The sequence below is a fragment of the Mus caroli genome, unplaced genomic scaffold, assembly GCF_978045245.1.
Source record: "Mus caroli unplaced genomic scaffold, Mus_caroli_1 scaffold_9, whole genome shotgun sequence".
Taxonomy (NCBI): Eukaryota; Metazoa; Chordata; class Mammalia; order Rodentia; family Muridae; genus Mus; species Mus caroli.
Genome location: NW_028227264.1, coordinates 94291566 through 94309313, shown reverse-complemented (window position 1 = coordinate 94309313; position 17748 = coordinate 94291566). Strand labels below are relative to the sequence as shown.

The 17748-nt window shown below is 44.9% G+C and overlaps 1 protein-coding gene across 1 annotated transcript in view; it reads left to right on the top strand.

Annotated features, from left to right (window-relative positions):
• The window catches only part of Plxnc1 (plexin C1), a 157806-nt gene that overhangs the window by 121905 nt on the left and 18153 nt on the right, over positions 1–17748 (top strand). Inside the window, exons 22-23 of the mRNA XM_021175323.2 lie at positions 14375–14552; positions 16883–16986. Coding sequence (XP_021030982.2) covers positions 14375–14552; positions 16883–16986 — 282 coding nt within the window. The remainder of the gene's footprint in view (positions 1–14374; positions 14553–16882; positions 16987–17748) is intronic.

The following is a 17748-nucleotide window of genomic DNA, read 5'->3' as shown; positions in this document are numbered from 1 at the left end:
GCTCCCTGACGATCAAGATGATAATCATGACTGCCCATCTCTTGGGGATGTGATAAAGATTAAAAGAGTATCCAGCACACAGGCACACGCATGCATCTGTACATGCACATTGTCTTAGTTAGGGTTTTACTGCTGTGAACAGACACCATGACCAAGGCAACTCTTATAAAAAAAAAAAACAAACAACATTTAATTGGGGCTGGCTTACAGGTTCAGAGGTTCAGTCCATTATCATCAAGGTGGGAGCATGACAGCATCCAGGCAGGCATGGCGCAGGCAGAGCTGAGAGTTCTACGTCTTCATCCAAAGTGGATAACTGACTTGCAGGCAACTAGGATGAGAGTCTTATGCCCACACCCACAGTGACACACCTATTCCAACCAGGCCCCACCTCCAGATGGTGTCACTCCCTGGTCTGAAAATATACAAACCATCACATTCCACTCCCTGGCCCTCATAGACTTGTTCAAAAACATGAGTCTATGGGGGCCATACTTAAACATAGCATAATGCAAAATGCATTTAGTCCAACTTTCAAAGTCCTCATAGTCTATAGTAGTCTCAACAATGTTAAAAGTCCAAAGTTCAAGGTCTCTTCTGAGATTCATCCAACTAATTAACTGTAATCCCCAAAGCAAGGCAGGAAACCAGCTGGGCAAACTCCAAACTCTGCATCTCCATGGTTGATGTCAAAGCAGTCTTCAGATCTCCATTCCTTTTTCATCTTTGTTGGTTGCAACAAACTGCTTTCTCCTGGGCTGGTTCCACTCCCTGTTAGCAGCTTTCCTCAGCAGGTATCCCATGGCTCTGGCTCTTTAAAATTTTTGAGTCTCCAAGGCAATTTCAATGTTACAGCTTCTTGTTTCAGTGTCTGGGATTCCACTTGATCTTTTGGACTCCTCCTAAGGAGTCACTTCTCCAGCTCTGCTCTCTGTAGCACTCTAAGCTCAGGTTGATTCACTCCACTATGGCTGCTGTTCTTGGTGATCATCCCATGGTACTGACATCTCCAATACACTGGGGTGTTCCATACCAACTAGGCTTCACCAATAGCCTCTCATAGGCTCACTTCATGGTGCCAAGCCTCAAATCCTTTGCATGACCCCTTCAGTCCTGGGTCATCAACTACAGCTAAGGCTATACCTTCTCCAATGGCCTTCCACGACCTCTCACAGTGCCAAGCCTCAGCTGTTCTTCATGACACCTCACGCCTTCAAAACCAGTACCACCTGGGTGATTCTTACACATTACCAAGTCCAGCTGCAGCACGAGGTACAACCTTGGCTATCTTTGGAACACAGCTTCTTTGTGCTCCCAGAAAACACTTCCCAGAAGATTTCACCTCAGTAATGCTGGTCTCTTCATAATCACTGCTAATTTCTTAGCTCCAGCTAACCAGCATCAATTGTCCCAGTAGTTCCTTCCATTCTTAACTCTAGAGCCAGAGCCACATGGCTGAAGCTGCCGAGTTCTGCTGCTTGCAGGAACTAGAACATGACCCGCTTGTACTATTATATTGCCACTGGCTTTCTGTTTTCCAAATCCTTCACTGCCTAAGCTTGGCTATCCTGGATCTTTCTCTGTAGATTGGCCTTGAATGCAGAGATCAGCATGCCTATCTCCTGGGATTAAAGGTGTGTACCACCATGCCTGGATCTAATTAAGCTGGGTAGGATCTTGCCCCAAGGTCCCATTCCCTTAATCTGTTATCTCCTAGAACACAGGATTTTGCTCTTTCACTTCCTGGTACCCCTTTAATATTCGAACCATATATTTTATATTTTGCCTTTCTAAGCTTGCTATGCTTGTTCAAACTTCTCTTTGTGAGACTTAACCAGAGAACAAAGTCTCTGCTGGGCTTTTTTGAAACTTCCTTTGTCAATGCAATTAGTTCAATTAATCCAAGTCTCTTCACCTTAGCCTCAGGCAGACATTTCAGACAAGGGCAAAAAGTAGCCACATTCTTCACCAAAATACCACAAAAACAGTCTTTATGCCATATACTATAATTCTTCTCCTTTGAAATCTCTTGGGCCAGGTCAACACAGTTCAAATCACTCCCAGCAACAAAGTCTTCCATATTCCTACTAGGATGACCCATTAAGCCCCATTTAAAGCATTCCACTGCTTTCCAAATCCAAAGTCCCAAAATCCACATTCTTTCAAATAAAAGCATGGTCAGGCCTATCACAGCAATACCCCACTCCCAGTACCAACTTCTGTCTTAGTTAGGGTTTTACTGCTGTGAACAGACACCATGACCAAGGCAAATCTCTTAAAAAAAAACAAAACAAAACAAAACTAACATTTAATTGGGGCTGGCTTACAGGTTCAGAGGTTCAGTCCATTATCATCAAGGTGGGAGCATGACAGCATCCAGGCAGGCATGGCGCAGGCAGAGCTGAGAGTTCTATGTCTTCATCCAAAGGCTGCTAGTGGAAGACTGGCTTCCAGGCAACTAGGATGAGAGTCTTAAGCCCATACCCACAGTGACACACCTATTCCAACCAGGCCACACCTCCAGATGGTGCCACTCCCTGGTCCGAAAATATACAAACCATCACACACATATACACACAGACGTGCATGCCCACATACAAAGAGGAACATAGCCACGTGGGGATCCCCTGTTTCTTCTCTACTGTCTCCTTTCTCTCCTTATGGTCTTTCTTGCTGCTCATCCACCAAGCCCAAAGCAGTACGTGGCCCTCAGCTGTCTCAGCACCGTGCCTCTGGCTTTCTAGAACTGTGAATTCAGTCAGTCCCTTCCCTATACAAATCACCCAGCTTCGGGTGAGGCCAGTGTTTGGCTATAACAACAGAAGGCAGCCCTCACAGGGGTCTTAGGGATAAATGTTCCCAAGTAAATGTAGGTTTGGGGAATCCAGCAAGATTTCTTTTCATGAAACCCATTGCATCAGACCAGGAGGAGAAGAAAGGAGGTGGGCTGGGGGGAAGGGGAAGGAGAAGTCAGCTGCCTGAAACAACTTTTGAGGTTATGGCGTTCCAGCGCTTTCTGTCTGAGGACTTTCCCTCCCTTTCATTTGGAAGCATTATTTATTTCACAGTCAATTAGGACCATGTGTTTCTGATTTGTTAGTACTCAACTCATCGTCAAAATGTTACTTGATGTTGAAGAAATTCGTGTCGACTCTTGAATTTTTTCCCCTGTTATAGCCTCTGGGGGAAATGCAATGGAAAATTAAATCTCTGCACTGTTCTCCTCTGATTCATCTGCGGTGGAGAGAGTGGAGGCTGGCAGAGAGGTGGGCCCTAGCTCCTACGGCCTTTGCCTTTAAGAATGATTTTTTTTTTTTTAAACGTCTTTTGTTGGACCTGCTCCAACCTCTCTTTCATGGTGGCTGATTATACTAGAAGCTAGAGAGAAGGCACATGATCCAGTCTAAGCTTGTGTGACAAAAAAAAAAAAAAAAAAAAAACGTTACCGAGGGTCAATATGAAAAATTTAAGCATTTTCATTTCCTTTCATATAAGTTCTCCCAACCCGAACCATCCTGTTTCTAAGTCTCCCCCTTCTTCCCTTCCTCCCCCCTCCCTTTTCTCCACTTCCCTCCCCCCCCCCCCACAGGCTACACTCCTGGTGGTTTGCAAAGCATTGTTACATTTGCCTGAGGTGGTTTATGTAATTGAAGACTAAGGTGTTGTGAACAAACTGGAGCATGTGTGTGTGTGTGTGTGTTCCTGTTCTATCAAGGAACATTAGAAAGCTCTACAAGAGTCACAGGAGCAACTTGAAATAGAAAAATGTGGTGCCATGGTGGGCCCCATTGGAGAAAAAGCCCGTTGTGATGCATGCTCAGAAACAGCGCCTCACACAACAAACTCTGAGTTAGGTTTCACACCTCCTAGGTTAGAATGTTTTCTCTCTGAGGTGTAGGGTGTTTTCTAGAACATAGAGATGCACTGCCAGTTTCTTGTATTAAAAACCATTATACTACCAAATCGTTCTGGGAAGTCAGGTGTCCTTCAGCCCATCTTGAGAGGATAATGCCTGAGTTGCCTTCACAAAGCCCTTCATAACCACCCTGACTCCAGTACCTGGTGCCCCAGACCGGCATCTGGCAAGTTGAATGGTGCCAATCTCTATCCACTCTCTGATGCTTAAGGGGAGATTGTGTCAATCTTCATACAGCACCCTAGACTTCCTTTAATGTGTGAGGAGATGGCCCTAAAGGGAAAGTGCTTGCTATACAGGCATGATGACCTGAGTTCAAATCTTCAATACCCATGTTGAAATTAGTCATGGTGGCACACCTGTACTCCCGGTGCTAGGGATGGGAACTTTCCTCTAGCCCCGGGGTTCAGTAAAGGACACTGTTTCCAAAAATAAGGTGGACACTTGATCCAGAAAGACTTCATGCTGGCAGGATAGCTCGGCTGGTAAAGGTGCTTGCTGCCGAGCCTGGCAACCTGAGTTCAGTCCTTGGGAGCCACATGGTAGAAGGACAGGGCCTGTCCCTGAAAGTCAGTCTCTGCTCTCCTCATGCACACTTAAATTAATACATAAATGTAATTGAAGTTCAGAGTCACCCACAGCTGCGTGGCAAGTTCCAGGCTAGTCTAGATTACATGAGATCCTGATTGAAAGAAAAACAGAAGAGAAGACTGACCACTAACCTCTGACCTTCATACACACCACACCCTCACATGTGTGACACCCGTGCATACACCATTCAAGAGTTCAGAGTTGACAGTCAAAAGCGGGAGCAAAAGCTATTGATGCTCTGTTTTCTCCACAGCAAAACTGAGAGCTTGCTAAATAGTGTTTCTGGGGAGTGCCTGGCCCTCGCCCAGCCTCCTGTATGTCAGGAACATGTTTGCAGAGCAGAGGGGCCTGCATCTTGGAGGATTTCAGTTCCAGGAAAGTATACCACATGGGAGAAGGGACATTTGCCTCAGTTTCAAGAGGAGATGAGAAAAACCAATAACTCGTAACAGGCGTGCTGAATTAGCAGGAGAAGTTTGACTTGTAATCAAAGTTAAGCGAGAAATGGTTTTTTGAACTCTTAAACCCAGGAAATGAGCTTGCCAATCTGCTGGATCAGAGAGATAGCATCTCAGCACCCTGGGAAACAGAGTTCCGACAAACACATTATTACACTCGTTCTCATATCTGTACGAAAGTCTTTAAGATTATTAGAAATTCTTGACAAAGCCCAGGGACATGCCTGCAGAAATGCTAATGCTTCTGTTATGATTTGTGGAAGGTTTATGCCGGTCGCTACCAAGTCACCCTGCTCCCCAGTGGCTGCCGTTTGGGGACAGGCATGTTTAGTGCAACATTCTATCTCTAACACTGGCTAGCCCTAGCAGGAATTTCTGTGTGTTCTCCTTACCTCTCTCAAACCCCTTTGGTTCCATTTAGCTTGTCCTTGCAGAAGATCCATTATCCCCGTAATTAAACAACCCACTGTCCCGATTAAGCCGTTCTCTGTTACTTCAATTACATCCCATTGTTCATTAAGTCCTGATGTTTGCACTTCAGCAATCTTGTTTTTAATACTCCTAGCATTTGTGGAGAAACAGTGAAGTTAATTAACAATTCTTAAGCTCTTTTTTTTTTCTACCATAGTGCAAATCATTTCCATTATGACTTGAGATAATACTGAAACCATTACTAGCTTCATAGTTAGCTTCCTGATCAAAGAGTGAAACCATTTTTCATAATCGTGTTAGGTAAGTCATTCCCTGGTCGATGGCAAGCTGTGGAAAATGAAAAATTAACTTTAAATGAGCGCTTTCAGTGCCGTTCCTCTTCGTGGTCTTTCTTTTCACGCCTATCGTCTTGGAATTAGAGAAATAATTTAGTTATCTCAGTACAAAAGTATTTAATTTTCATCTCTGTGGTTCAAATTAATTATTCTTTCATTATTTATACCTTTTACAAATCAGTTGCTTTGACTACGGCCCTAACATTCTGAACACGTTCCATTTCATCTGATCTCGGAAGGTAAGCAGAGGCAGGCCCCAGTGACTATTTGAAGGGAGAGTGGTATTGCAAAGGTTTGTCTTTTTGCCATTGTCATTTTCCACTTGGTGATATATATATAGCAGGAATCATCAGTCAACAGCCTGGGGACAAATGAGACCCCTCGACTGTTTTTATGAATAAAGCTTTATTGGAACATTACTCCGTGTATTCATTTCTGTATTATGTCCAGTTGGCTCTTTACTAACAATGGCAGAAAGTGTTAACTTGTTGCACCAAAGACCATATGAACCTCAAAGCCTTAAATATTTTCTATCTGATCCTCAATAGATAATTTGTCAGCTCTTAAACTGACACTTGAAGGCAGGGGTGGGGGAGGAATCTAGAATCTTCCCTCTAACCTGAAAGTACTTGGCAAAGTGTTCTCATTGTTCACAAATCTTTGCTAGTTCTGTTCTCTCCATTCTAGGACGTGCAGACATTCTAAGTATAGAGAAACTGGTCACAGAAACAAAGTGGGGCCATTGCCTTTATCACCTTGTCTCGTTCAGAGGACAAAAGGCTTTCTTCCACACTTCTCTGCCCACTGTAATTCTGTTAGAGGAGCAGAATCCCTAGCTGGGAGCTGTCTGTCCTTGATGCGACAGGAGAGGGGGCTGGACATGGTAGGAGGCGGGTGAGCCTGGGTTAGGGAGACAACTGAAGGCAGGGAAGGCTTACGCAGGGCTGAGGGGACAACTGTTGAAACCGCATGGACCGCTGGCTATACTGAGCAAGCTGCAGCCTTTCTGAGTTTGGTACATGAAAGAGACTTTCCTCTTGACTTTCATTTGGCCCTGAAATGAAAGTAGTAATATATTGTATAGCTTTTATTGAATGAGAACAATTATTGCTCAAAGACCATTTATGACAAAGTTGCTGGTTTGTAAAAAAAAAAAAATTCCTTTATAGGAATTATAAGGTATGTCAGCAAGGATGCGGCTGCATCCAGCCCTTGTTAGCCAAGGATATGCCAGAGAAGCTAAGCAGGTGACATTATAGACCTCCCCTGGGACAGGGCTCTCCCCATATTCAGTTTATCCCAAGAAGCCTCAGTTTTTCTGTTTCCTCTCTACCTCAAGCTGGAGAGAGCCACTAGCCAAGTAAGAATGTAGTTATTCACCCATGTGCTGTGGGGCTAGGGCCAAAGACATGAGATTGAGGCTCTGAGAGTCCTAGGTATGACACTGGTCTTGGTCCATTACTGTGTGACCTTGGGCAAATCACCACCCATCAGCCTATTTATTCCTCTATGAATAGATGGTGATAAAAGCCTAACCTTGTAGGTTTTTGTAGGTAACCTTTCTGACTTGTGCTAAAGTCAGAAAATTATGTGTGTCACACACCTACTGCCTTTCCTGGCACAGAAGAAGTGGTCATTCTTTGTGACAGTGTTTTTCTTATCACCTTTAAGGTACACTAAAGGGATGTCTCTCCTGTGGTCCTTCCAGTTGTTTTTTTTTTTTTTTTTTTTTTTTTTTTTTATTGATGGTAGGTGAGGTAGGGGAACCAGGTTAGCTAGCTCTGTCATCATGATAAACACATCTGAAATTCCCATGTGTTGTGTTAGCTCTGTACCAAGTTACACATGTTTCCTGTGTCTGGGCACGGACAACCAAATGGCAGAGAATACCCTGATAGGCAGGGCAGGAGTTGACAGTGGTAAACCTGAACAACTGTCTAAAAGCCACTGCCTTGGGGTATGCTGGGAAAAGACCAGCCATTTTCATCCAGTCCTCTCCTATGCACTGTGAGTCTCCAGATGGCCTTGCCTGCCTGATGACTTCCTTCTGTATATAGCTATTAGGAAGCAGTGCAGCTGTGTAGAACAGAGGTCCAGATGCCCAAGACCAAGCGGCAGAAAGATGAATTTCTCCCCAGTGTGAAGGTCCAGAATGGGCAGCCCTGCTCTGGGATGCCTGCAGGTAACTTCTTGGAATGAGCTGTCTGCTTCCTCAGCCTCTTTCCAATTGCCACAGCAGGACCTCAGCAGGGCTACACAAGAAAGGACAGATGGTCAGCAGCTGTCTTGCAAGAACCTTTCCCAGGGGTTGCCACATAACACATCCATTTAAAGTCATTGGCCAGAATGCGGTCACGTGGCCACACCCAGCAGCAGGGACAGGACAGTACCCAGAGGCTCCGGAAGCTATACACAGTAATGCTGATCCACGCGTGCTTCAAGAGGATGCACAGAGCACAGTTTGGTACCAAGCCAGAGTCAAAAGGTCAAGCCTCCTCTAGTGCCTGGTGTGTGCCTACCCATCGTCTACTGATGGAGAACTCAGCAAGGTAGAGTGACTGTCCTCAGCAAGGAGAACACCATTCCTAGCCTCCTGGTGTTTCAGTGGGAGTCTGGACATAGTCAAGTGTGACCCTTCCAGATCTGTAATCTGGGACAAGCTTCCAGACCTCGGTGTATCTCCCCGGCTCCATCTGTTAAACGAAGCTAAGAATAGTCCCTCACCTCACAGAGTTGTGAGGATTCGATGAAATTAGCAGATTCATTGCTGGGATGTGGTAAGCGTTCGATAAGTGCCGGCTATTGTTATTATTATTAGAAACTCCAAGCTCTGTCCTCATCACTCTTTCCTCTAAAAATAGCGCAGGGCTTCTCCCTCCGCAGCAGGTGGTGGTTTGGGGGAAGGCAGAGGTGGACCAGGAGGGCTCCGCACTCTCTCATTCTAAGGAGGTGGAATTCTTTTTCTCCACTTCTTGGCCTGGTCTCCTGACTTAAGATTGAAGCCTGCTGCTCGCCAGTCTGCCCAGTCTGGTAGCTGAGGGTCTTCCTGTCCAGAGGCCTCCCTCACCGCCTCCTCTCCAGACCTATTCAAATGCTACCTCCTCCATGAAGCCTTCCCAAAGTTCTCTTCCTGTCAATGCCCTCCTCAAAACTAGAACCTTCCATTCACCCCGTTTGTTTCCACTTGGCTGTATTATTTATTAGCCGGGACTCTCTGGAACAGAGAGATCTTAACCAGAGGGTTATAACTCCTTTGGGGTGGCATGTCAGATATTCTGAGTATCAGATATTTACATTATGATTCATAGGAGAAGCAAAATTACAGTTATGAATCCACAAGTGAATAATTTTGTGGCTGGGGGGTCACCATGACTATACTAAAGGGTCTCAGCATTAGGAAGGTTGAGAACCACTGGTCTAGATGAACAGAACCGACAGAATGAAGGTATAGCAAGAGAAGGTTAATTAAGTAGCTTACGTGACATAGCCTGGGTAATCCAACAGCAGCTGCCCTCACACTGGAAAGGCTTATCTCTCCAGTAAGCTGCCCAATCCACGAGGCTGGATGCCCCAGCAGTCCCCACCTGCTGCTAAATGCCTAGGGGAGTTGTGGAAAGCCATTGGTCTTCACTGTGCATTGGAAGGCAGAAGAAACTGAGTTCTGTCAGCAAAGTGGATAGTGGTGGTGGCAGCAGGGTAGATGAGCTTACCAATAAGACATGAAGACAGTGGAGCAAAAAGCAAAGGTGTGTGTTTCCTCAGACCTCCTTTATCTGGTGCTACCCACATTCGGGGCAAGCCATCCACTTCAAATAAACAGATGAAAAAACAAAACAAAACAAAACAAAACAAAACAAAACAAATCCTCCTAGGTAGGTATGCCAAAATGTGCCTCTCTTAGTTCATCCACTGACCGTCAAGATTAACCATCATACAGTACCTAGTCTTAGAACTTGTATTTGTCTCCTAGTTAGCCTAGTTTACCAGTGCTTCCCATCTGGATTTACACTGGGGTAAATGAATGGTATCACTTACAATGCCCTACACTAATGGATACACAATAAACTTACGTGTCTGTAAATGAATTTAGCTACCATTTAAAATTGGCAAAGTGAGGGGCATTGGTTTTGGTAATTCAGCTCCAAGTTAAAGAAAATAGGACCAATGGGACCTGAAACACCAAGAGCAGAGGTGCATCTCAGAGCAGACTGGAGGCGAGTGGTGTCCATGCCTAAGGAACAGCCACATGCTCAACCATCTTCAAGAGAACCTACAGTCGCCATATCTGTTCTTCACTTGGCCGTAGCCTTGAACTTTTAAGATGACTGCCATAGCTTTCTCCCCTACCCCTGACCCCTTTTTGGTTGTTGGGATAAAAGGTCTTTCCTTTCTCTATCCTTGTCCAGAGCTTAGTCACATGACTGCTCCCTGATGGAGGAGGGCAGGGAGCTACCACCAAGAGCATTCCTCTACCCTGGTTGGGTTCTTTGCTGGTCAGCCAAAAGAGACTGCATGGCTGTTGGTTAGGTTGACACCAACCACAAATGCTACCTCAGCTTTGCTGGTATTTTGTGCCAAGGAAGTAAGGGGCTACAGAGCCTATAATAGAAGAAAAGAATGTGCTTCAAAGAACCAGCCTTTTATGGTGGTCAGAAAAGGAGCTATAGATCCTAGAGCATTGGCCCAGACTGAACGGTCCAGTTAGCCTTCCATTCTGCTGGCATGCCTGCAAGGGATTCTCTTGAGTGTGTGTGTTCCGAGGTGATAGATGTGTCTCCCGTACCTGTTGTGGATAGCCTGAGAACATGTTTTAAACAATCCCCAACACCAAGAAGCACCCAGAAGAGCTTAGCTCTGTGGGCCTTGGCAGGGGAGGGGCTGCACAGGTGATACATCCACTCTGGATGCCATGGGACTTTGGCCAAAGATCGACATGCCCACACTCTGAGGCAAAGAGGACACTGACTGTTCCCTAGCATAGAAGAGAGGCTCAGGTGGATGTCTCTGCTCTGGATGGGGAGTATTAAGACTTGGGCCAGTCCTGAGGGGGCCCTCCACTCACACTCTAGGAAACTGCTGTCAGAGCAATAAGCACTGCCGCCGTGAAAAATGAACACAAATCAATTTGCGTCTGGATTTACTCTCAGAATTCCCTGTGGACTCTGTAAAATGCCTTTTTACCTCTTTTCCACCCTATCTAGCTGTGGAGGCAGTGGCAGATTTACATTAGTTTACATGCAGTTAAGGTATTTCTTCCTTTTGGTTATGTTTTTAAGAATATTTATTGCCTATAAAGAGGTGTTATTGTTAAAGACAATGGTGCCCTTTAGGTAGCAACAGAATGTTATTTTGTAAATGCCAATAAAAACTATTTCATGAGCCAGGATGGCTGAGGCTCTGATTAAAAGGTGTTTCCCATTCATATTTATTTTGGAAGCCTTTGACAGCATCACTCTCTACATGAAGAGCCACAAGTAAAGAAACAGCAACCTGGCCACAGGAACAGAATTTACTCTCAAATGCACTTCCTAACTATCCCAGGATATGCTAAGGCTTTAGTTAAGGACCCTGCTAATAGCTGGTGTAAGAAAAGATTCCTGGAGGCTAGGAGGGGTTCTGGGAGATCATCAGAGCCCTGGGAAGATGGGTTGGAGCTTAGGAGGGGACACTTTAGCTCAGTGAGCCCTGACATCAGCACAGTGGGTATGCAAAGTAGACATCTCCAGACTTAGAAACTCTGTCCCTGGAGCAATTAACCCCTCTGTGTCTCTGTTTCTACACTCTGAAGTGGGCACTGGAACAGCAATATAACCACCCTTGCCTGAGGGGTTAAAAGAATCAAAGAAGTATGTCATAGGGCTGGGGGTGTAGCTCATTGGTAGAGTATGTGTTTAGCAAGCTCCTCATGTTGAGTTTGAGTTGAACACCCCTCTCCCATTAAAAAATGGCATGTCTTGAAATGCATTTGGCAGTTCTATACGAAGAGGACCTAATGTCTGTAAAGAAGGGAGGTGAGAAAGAGGGCTTGAGTATGAGATTTGCCACATCGGTCTCCTCTAGACGGTCTAGCCTGCAGTTGTCCTATGCATCTGGTACCCCTGCATTCTCCTTTGCCTGGTGTTTTCTGTTTTTTTGTTCACAAGTGGAGAGGCATTTTGAACCCCTTGCTCATGGCTGAATTGCTCAGAACACAGAATTTCTTAGAGAGTAGACAAGTGTGACTCCATTGTAGAGCAAGGACTTATTTGGCGCACACTGAGACTACTGGTCAACCTCTAAAGTGCAGATTCTACTAATTTCTGAGTTTAAATCATTTGGCTAAGTCTGCACTAAAGTGACTATCATATCATAAATGAGATTGCAGGGGGACAAATATTGTCTTGGGTGTTATATATAGCAAAAGGCCATAGGCTGGGTGGCTTGTGAACACCCAAGTTCCTAAAGACAGAGTAGTTTAAGAATCTGTTCCTTGTCACGTTCAATGTACGATGAGCACCACTTTCTCACTGATGGCACCTCTTTCTCTGCCTTGGGAAAGCCCTATTGGGTTTCACTGAAATTGCTGCCTCCTGAAGCTTCCGTGACAATAAGCCAAAATGGCCATACGTATGTAGAATCCTGGCTAGCCAAAAAGTACTCAGGACATTTACAGAGCACCATGTGACCAGGAGGCCTAGAACTCTATGCAGTATCCCAGAGCAAGGTCTTTCCTTTAATGCTGCCTATGTTGAAATCCTAGATGCCAATGTGAAAGTGCTTGGCGGGGGTGGGGGAGGGACCTTTGGGTAAGTGATGAAGGCAAAGGCCTTAACAGTGTCCTTGAAACTGCTGTACCCCCATACTGAGACACATGGGCTCTAAGAAATTTACTGTGGGGACACAGTCACCAAAGAATGCACGGCTCAGAGAATCTGCCCAGAATTTCAGATATCTTCTGTCCTTGTGAGGGTCTGTGAGCCATATGCCCTAAGCACAGGTCAACCAGTCCGGATTCTAAGGATCATGTCTATTCACCATCAGGTACTATCAGAAGTCAGTTACCATCATTTACATGTTGCAAGGGAGAAATGGAGACCCAGAGAAGTGAGTCAGTTGGCTAGTGGTGGGCTGGGATTAAAACCAGGAGCCCACATGATGCCTTTCGTGGGTAGGGTCTTTCTTCTGAAACACTATGCATGCAATCAGTCCCGCTGGGCAGTGTGGGCTGAGTCTCTGTGTCCAGGTGAAAGTACACTGACCTAATGTTAGAGTGGCGATGGTATCAACTGGGTAAGTCATTACCACCATTATTCTTTAGCTCTGAAGCACCCCTGGCAGCTGTCTCCTTGACCTCCATATTAGAAAGCAGGTGTGGTTATACACATTTTATTTCTATATAGAGAATGGAATTCAGAGTCTCATGCAATCTAGGCAAGCTCTCTCTCTCACTGACCCAGCCCTCCACCCTAGTTCCCATATGCACTTCAGGCCATCATAAGGATCCCTACTCTTGGATTACCTGTTTTCACTTCTTTTCAAATTTTCTATTATGAACTTTATTATAAAAAACTTGCAAATGAAAACATCATAGACCCAAATTAACTGGACCTAAAATCTGGACACCACAATGAACGTCTATGGAGTTAGAATTGGTTTTCCTTTCTTTCCAGACCCACAAGTTGAGCCTTTTGCACTCCCTCATTAAGCCAGACCCCCAAACATTAACAAAAATTCATTTCACACTGTCCCCAAGTCCCCCAACTCACTGATAACGGTGCCTAGGAATCTGAACCATGTTTTGCTGTTTACCAAATCCTCTTTGCTCTCTCTGAATCACCCTACCCCTGCATCTATAGCAGGTAAAAACCTGGAGGTTTTTTTTTTTTTTTAGATCTGTGTATCTGTTCATAGACAAAGTAAAGCTGAAACTGCTCTTAGATTATTTTTTTAAAAACATTCCCTGGTTCTATGTTTTCACACATACACAAAGACTTCCTTCCCCCATTAGTTAAATTTTGAGGTCTTGCTGCACTGGGAGACCTGTAACTGACACAACGCAAGCAAAAGCTTGGGAATGTAATTAATGCAGGAATAACAGTGCAGGGTGGGGATCTTGGTATTTTAATGAGGACTCAGAAACATCTGACTGCAGATGTTGAAAGTGGAGGGGGAGATGAACGTTGCCATAATTAATGCTGCATATTAAACAGTGACCTCTTTGGTGTGATCAATACTGGGACCTCTTAACCTTTCCTGTCACCTGGACCATCACTCCTGGGACTCTGTAGTTCTGCTAATAAAAAGGATAATCACCAATCTGCGCTCATTTGCTGTCATTTCCAAGTCGTTTTTTCTTTTCTTTTCTTTTTTTTTTTTTAGGATGAAATTAGAAATCACCTTTTTTTTTTTGGCAGATTTTTTTATATGTGTATATATTTTCCTCTCCAATATATTTATTCAATGCTTGCTCTGTAATGAGTGTTTTAACTTTCTGTTTTCCCTCCCATTATCCCTGAAAAGGATGGATTATGGAGAAAAGATTAAAGTAGTATAATGCGATCCGCTGTTTGCTAATGTGCTGTCAGAAGCACGCGGGTCTCTTATGAATGCCTTTCAGACTGTAGTTACCTCATAGACTTGGGAACCTGTTTGTATTCTTGCAGGCATTAAATGTCGTCTTTGAAAAAATCCCAGAAAACGAGAGTGCAGATGTCTGCCGGAATATTTCAGTCAACGTTCTTGACTGCGATACCATAGGCCAAGCCAAAGAAAAGGTTTTCCAAGCCTTCCTAAGCAAAAATGGTTCTCCATACGGACTCCAGCTCAATGAGATTGGTCTTGGTAAGTTTCGTTTTCCTCCCACTTTCTTTCTGTTGGGTGACAGTTATATGGCCTGAGTTGTTCCCAGAGGCCATGTCCATCCATCCGAGGACTGTTTGGCTCTCTTTTGAGCTTCTTGATTCTTCCCAGGAAATATCATCCTTCCGAGATACCATTTTAAAAAATATATACTGTATTTGCAAATCAATGTGATTGTGACCCAGGGACCACATGGAATCACCCAGCATGAAGGAGGGCAGAAAGGTGTCAAGCCTGTGCCCTCCTGGATGTGTTGCACTTCACACTGCATTTGATTTGTTTGTTGTGATACGGAGCGTGTCATTAGCGGGTGGCTCAGCCACACAGTGTTAACTCCAGCCTGCTGGAAAGGTCATCTTCCTCCCTGCTAATCGCATCCCGCATTAAGTGTATCCTCCGTCCTCCCCCAACATGAAGCAGCATCTGCTGTGAATTCATTTGTGGGCTCTATTGGTATACTGCAAAGGCGAGCATATGTGTGAGCAAGCTCACAGGGCTCCGTTTCCCTCAAATGTTCATCAACATTTTCAAGTTGAGCTCGGCGCAACCCTCCCAGGAGACTGCTGTGGGATTTTAGAACAGATAATGGGACAGGAAAGAAGAGTCGAATTGTGGCGGTGACAGACAGCGTAACAAGGTTCATCTTCCCTTCATGTGCAGTTGTAGGCCTCCACTAAGTAGGCAATTAAAATCCTCCCCCACCAATCAAACCTCCTGCTAAAACCATTGAGAAAAGCCTAGAGGCAGGCCTGGGAAATTTGGGGGAGGCCATGCAAATGTGTAGCAACTTCAGTGCTTGCTTCGAAGAAAGCAGGCTGCTGAGGCACTGCTCTGTACCAGGGTTTTGTTTCCTTGCATGGCCTGGAGTACTCAACAGCTTGAAATGGGTTTAACTCCTTTGTTTTGATATAAGCAGAAGGGGCAGCCCCATCTAGGGGACTGGTGCCTGACCCAAACCATCAGCTTCCTTGCCTTGAATATTACCTTGCAAGTGTGTGGCTCTGACCACAAAGAACACGGGCACACCCAGCCTAATAACCACAGGAAAACAGCCCGGCAGCATTCTCTTTGCCACCAGAAAGTCCACAGGAGAGTCTACAAGGGTTTGTGCCAACCAGGTGTCCCTCCCTCAACCCCAAAGCTGGGAGGCAAAGGAAGAACAAGCTGGTGGCATTGTGTCCAGATTAGCAGAAAACATATATGCATAGAATGTTACCACCTAGGAATCGGAAATGGTAGGGCCTGACCTAACTGGTAAAGACTATCTAAGACAGCAGAGCCATTTGAGTTGCCTTGTGGCTTGTTACAGAGCCATTGATACCAGATTTGGTGGGTGACAGGAAGAGATGAGACAGGGTCTCACTGTTGTAGCCCTAGCTGACCTAGAACTCACTATTGAATGCAGGCTAACCTTGAACCTGTGATGATCCTCCTGCCTCAGCCTCTTGAATGTTGAGCTTATTGGCATGAGCTATTACCGTATCTGGCCATTGCTAGATTTAAAAAAAATAATTTTTATTTATCGTGTATGTGAGTGCACATGTGCTCATAGTTGGGCAGACAGAAGACAACCATGACAGTTGGTTCTTGCCTTCTACCGTGTGAGTCCTGGGAACAGAACTCAGATTGTCCTGTTTGAAGACAGGTGTCTTTACCAACTGAGTCATCTCCCCAGCCCCCATTGCTAGTTTCTTAAAAAGAGAAATTGGAAGTTCAGATTTGCGTGTGTGTGCGTGCGTGCGTGCGTGTGTATGTGTGTGTAACCTCCAAATATTTACATGTTGCTAAATTGTTATGTTGATAGTAACATAACAATTTATAAAATACTGCACAAACTCAAGAAAACCCAACACTCATCTGTGGTTCCCTTGTGACTATCATGGCCATAGTGTTTTAGCTGGGTTGGTGTGTTCGTAAACAGTAATTCTTAGGAGCCATGGAGAAGAGTGCTCACATTGTGCTCTGTGAATGAGCATGCACATGGACTGGTAATACTGGAGGGATTTTTTTGAAGGTTTTAATCCTTCAGATGATGGATGATTCTGTCTTCGGGGACTCTACTTCCAGATTTGACTTGGTGTCATGCTTCAGGAACAGTAGTCTGAAATGGTTGGCGGCAGACCATATGGAAGTCCAAAGCTTTTGGTCTGACTGGCTATCTCCACGCCTTCCAACAAAACTTTACCACTTCATTCATGCTATTACCATTATTATTAAACATTATTAATAATACTTGTAAGAGCGACTAGGCAGCACTATTTTTTTTTAACTGTGATTTTAGAAGGGAGCCAAATGCCTCTCCCCTTTCTCAGAGCTTCAGGTGGGAACACGGCAGAAAGAACTCCTGGATATTGACAGTTCCTCTGTGATTCTTGAAGATGGAATAACCAAGCTAAACACCATTGGCCACTATGAGGTAAGATCAAGACAGCCTTACCCACTCCTCCTTTACCCACAGTCCTTCCTGTACTGGGTAACTCAAGTAGTAGGAAAGCCCTTTAAAAACAAAACAAAGCCTCGCTATTTCTGAGTGGTTCACAGGCTGCCTATTTCTAAGAGATGCTTTCCTCTTCTGTTCATCCAGATGAGCCCAGGCATTACTGTCTCTCGTGGTGTCCCTATCACATGCCCCCTCCTCATAAGACATAGAATCATGCCATCTGAGTCTCTATCTTGCCATTTACATCAGAGACTTTGCCTTGGCAAGGCTGCCTGGTCTTATGCAGTGTGTTCTTAGGAAAACTGGGTGAATTATCATATATGCATGTCCCTCCCCGGCATGTCAAATTTATCAGTGCTGAGCAGAGTAGAACCCTCAGCTTCCCCTCTCTCCACTGTGCTGACCTTGTGACCTCTTGTGCAGAGACCTTGTTCTCAGGAAGTTCTAAATGTCCTGTTGGTTTGCACTATTCAGTGATGTCCCCTTCAGCCCCTTGATCCCCTTCAACCTCTTGACCCACATGCTGGGTGAACGATGGAGTCAGTGAAGTGTGCTCATGATGTCTCAAGAGAACTGAGTGCCAGAGGTCTGTATGTGACAAGACAGGAACTAGGGAAAGTTCCTGAAAACAGAGACTTTGGGATTCATTCAGCAGCATTGGTCCAGATCTTTGAGTGTCTGTTACGTGCTAAGAACTGGGACAGTAGGGGAGAAGAAGGGAAAGTAACACCTCATGAT